Here is a 3,782-nt window from a genome sequence, read left to right on the forward strand (position 1 = left end):
TTGCGTGCAGCCGTTGCATCATGTACATACAAAATGAAGTATAACACTGTACTTCCGGAGAATAAAAATGTGTTGCTGGTAAAGCGCAGCAGGTCAGGCAGCATCAAAGAAGCAGGAGAATTGACATTTCGGGCATAAGCCCTTCTTCAGGAGGGCTGAGAGAGAGAGTGAGTGTGTGTGTGTGAGAGAGAGACCTGCTGCGCTTTTCCAGCAACACATTTTTCAGCTCTGATCTCCAGCATCTGCAGTCCTCACTTTCTCCTGGTTGACTGTACTTCCGGACTCAGTTTACTTTCACAACAAAAAAGTAACAAAAAATGAAATACTTTCACAAAATAAGTAATATGTTCAATAAATAAATATATTTGTCGAGTGAAGCCAATTATCCGAACTTTCAACTGTCAATGGATTAAATTTTCTCATCAGCATTAAGGCGAAAACAGGAAATGAACTTTACACAACATTAGCTGTTTGCCGCGGAGCTTTGGCTCTCCCGGAGATTAGCCAAAAACCTTGCTGTTTCTCCACATAATGTTTTAAAGGAATGGCGTTTCATTTGAAGCAATATTGGTTTCTAGCTGTTCAAGGTAAATGTATGACTGCGTCGTTCTAAGAAAATAATTGTTGTAGACAATGATCACGTTTTCTGCCGCACCCTGTCGTGGGTAAAAGTGAAACAGATAGATAGGTTCAACTACTACTTGTTTTGAACGTCAGCTTCCTTATCAATGATCAATAGTATTTAATGCTAAGTTTATACGAGCTGTGTACATTATCTGAGCTTTGGTATTCCTTATTCTGCAGGACTGGTGTTTGTGGCGACGGAACCCGTACTCGAAGTCACAGTAAAATGTGGAGAAACAGCAAGGTTGCCCTGTAAAGCTGAGTATGAAGTTGGAGTTCAGTACAGGGCTCTCAGCTGGTATAAGGTGAAGATAATGTACTCATGTCAAATTTAAGATGTTCGTCTGCAGGGTCTTATGATGTTTTGCTGTGTTTTATATAAATGCACGCCGTCATAAGAAACAGTCCTAAACTATTAACTCCTTTCTGATATTTTTAATATTGACGTGGGGGTGCCCCTGTTGAACTAGTGGACAAAGAAATAAGTCACACCAGGTTATAATTCAATGTTTATTTGAAGTCACAAGCTTTCGAAGCGCAGTCCCTTTGTATGATCTACCAATCTTCAGAATCGTATGGAACAGGGCTAATCTGTAGATAGGTAAGCGATCAAATGTTTCAAGGTACCAGCAATCAAATATGGCAGTAAATTGGGGTAATTCCGACTGCGCTGTTTCATTGCACCATTCGATGGCGTTCAGGCCGAATGACTGGGAGTTGCACTTCCTTTGTCGAGAAGAATTAATATTAGTCCTACAACAATCAAATAATATCCCCCCCCCCCCCAGCAGATTTACATCCCCCGTGGTGAAGGTAAAAGTGTACGTCGTGTAATTCAGTAAAACATAAAAATTTGAGGCGGGACGGGACAGAATAAAAATCTCAACCGGGCTGAGGTAGACGTGCAGGGAGGTTGACCCCTACTTTTGGGAGAGGATGCAACCCAAACTGGCAGGGACGGGGCAACAAGGTCACAACAGCCCAGGAGAAATAAACTGCACAGATAAGGAGCAGCAAACATACCAACGACAAGGAACAATATGGAGGGAGAGAGGAGGAAGTGGAAGCACAGACTTGAATCTACGTGTTCATGGGCGGGATCTTGCGGAAGAGGTGGTGAATGTCAAGCAAAAACTGTCGAATCATGTTATTATAGTAGCTATAGGGAGACCACACAGGCTGGAAACAAAACATTGCTGGCGATAGTATGTTCAGGGGGATAAGGAATGAAAAAGATCGGTGATGGTGATAATGTCACCCAGTTCTTCCGATTCCATTTCTGCTTCTATGGACGGGGTTCCACATTTCTGGCCGGGACTTGCAAACCTAGCCTCTTCAGAAATGGGGAGTGTATCTGAATTCTCAGTAGCGCAGGACTGACAAGTCTTTATTACCTTACATACTGAAAAGCTTTGGAGACCTCGCGATATTTAAATAGCGCTTTAGTATGTCCGTGAATGAGGCGGGATGCTCGGGTGATCGGGGGGGGAATGTTGGGTTTTCTAAAAGTTGGAGATGGTTTTATATAATATAATTTTATTAAGAAAAAATAGATTTTTAAATATTACAAATACAAAACAATGCAATTCAAAATAGTACATAACTAAACCCAAATAATAAAAAAATTCCCCAACCCACCCTCCTGCACGAATGTATAAACATATATAAAGTATAAAATTTTTTTAAAAACCTAAACCAGCTATTTAACTAAATAAAAAAAATCTAACAACAAACAAATAAAAAGTAATCTCAGCCCAGCCAAACAAAACACTCATACATTCACAGTTCCTCCTCCCTGGATATTGGAGTCATGAAACACAATCGTTATGGCTATATAAAAGCCCTTGTTAGTGTGGCAGATAAATCTGTGTCCAGGTATTTCAAAAAGGGTTGCCATGTCTTGTAGATATTCTCAGTTTTGTGGCGTACTATATTTGTGAGAAAATCCAGGGGAATATGCTCCATTATAATCTTCCGTTACACCTGGGGGGGGTTACAGATATCCAACCAAGCAAGATATTCTTCCTTGCAAGAACGTAAGAATATTGAAAAGTTTTTTCTTATGCGCATCTGCAGGAAATACAATGGGTAGGCCCAAAAGGAGAGAAATAGAGTCCTTCTCCACCCCTACACCTAAAATACTCTCCATTGCGCCCATCACAGCGCTCCAATAAGTTTGAAGCCTGTCACAAGACCAAAGACAATGGGTAAGAGTGCCCGTGCAGACCTTACATTTGGGACATGCTGAAGATACCCCTGGTTTAAGTTTTGACAAATGGTCTGGGGCTAAGTGGACCCTGTGGAGAATCTTCAACTGTAAAGCATGGGTCCTATAGCAAATTGATATCTTCCTTGCATTCTCCCAAATATCCTCCCATGCCTCTGAAGAAACTTCAACACCCAGCTCTCTTTTCCACATCCTGCAGAATCGATCAGACTCATCCGAGGTGGCACCCCCCAATTGGTGATATAAAGTACTGACAGAGAATTTACTCTTAGCCCTTAGTACCCCTCTTTCTATGTCAGATTTGTAGGGATCAGTCAAAAGTGTGGTCTTTTTTTGAATAAAATCCCTAACTTGAAAAAAAATGAAAGAGGTCTCTATTAGGTAACTTGTACTTCCGTACTAACTGATCGAAGGACATCATTACATCTCCCTCAAATAAATCACCCATGCAAGACACACCCCTAGCTGTCCAACTTTTAAATTCTGAATCTAACATACTCGGTTGAAAACCCGGCATACCCACTAAATGTGTAAACAAAGATGTTTTGCCAATATTACCTTCCCTCTGCCGAATTGCCCTCCATGCTTTAACGGTATTGATGACTATTGGGTTATGGCAATATTCCCTAACTGTCCTCACCTTGTCCAAAATCAGTAAACTGGTAAGGGGGCACCTTGCCTGGGAGGTTTCGATATCTAGCCATATTGAAAGAGGGTCCCCACAAACCCAATGACTCACGTAGGTCAAAAGGAAGCTTCATTGGTAATTTTTAATGTCCGGAAGGTCTACTCCCCCCAATCTGTGAGGCAACTGCAGTTTGGCTAATTTAATGAGGGGCCGTTTATGGTGCCAGATAAAGGAACTGAACCAACTGTTCAGTCTCCTGAGTGTTTGTTTATTGAAAATCAGGGGGAGCATCCATATAGGGTA

At 41.5% G+C, this 3,782-nt stretch overlaps 1 protein-coding gene across 1 annotated transcript in view; it reads left to right on the top strand.

The window, feature by feature from the left end:
* Positions 1-447: 447 nt before the first annotated feature.
* The window catches only part of LOC122564335 (CD83 antigen-like), a 19,788-nt gene continuing 16,453 nt past the window's right edge, over positions 448-3,782 (top strand). The window contains exons 1-2 of the mRNA XM_043719058.1: positions 448-587; positions 805-929. Coding sequence (XP_043574993.1) covers positions 545-587; positions 805-929 — 168 coding nt within the window. The 5' untranslated portion in view covers positions 448-544. The remainder of the gene's footprint in view (positions 588-804; positions 930-3,782) is intronic.

The sequence above is a fragment of the Chiloscyllium plagiosum genome, chromosome 29 (assembly GCF_004010195.1).
Source record: "Chiloscyllium plagiosum isolate BGI_BamShark_2017 chromosome 29, ASM401019v2, whole genome shotgun sequence".
NCBI classification, from domain to species: domain Eukaryota; kingdom Metazoa; phylum Chordata; class Chondrichthyes; order Orectolobiformes; family Hemiscylliidae; genus Chiloscyllium; species Chiloscyllium plagiosum.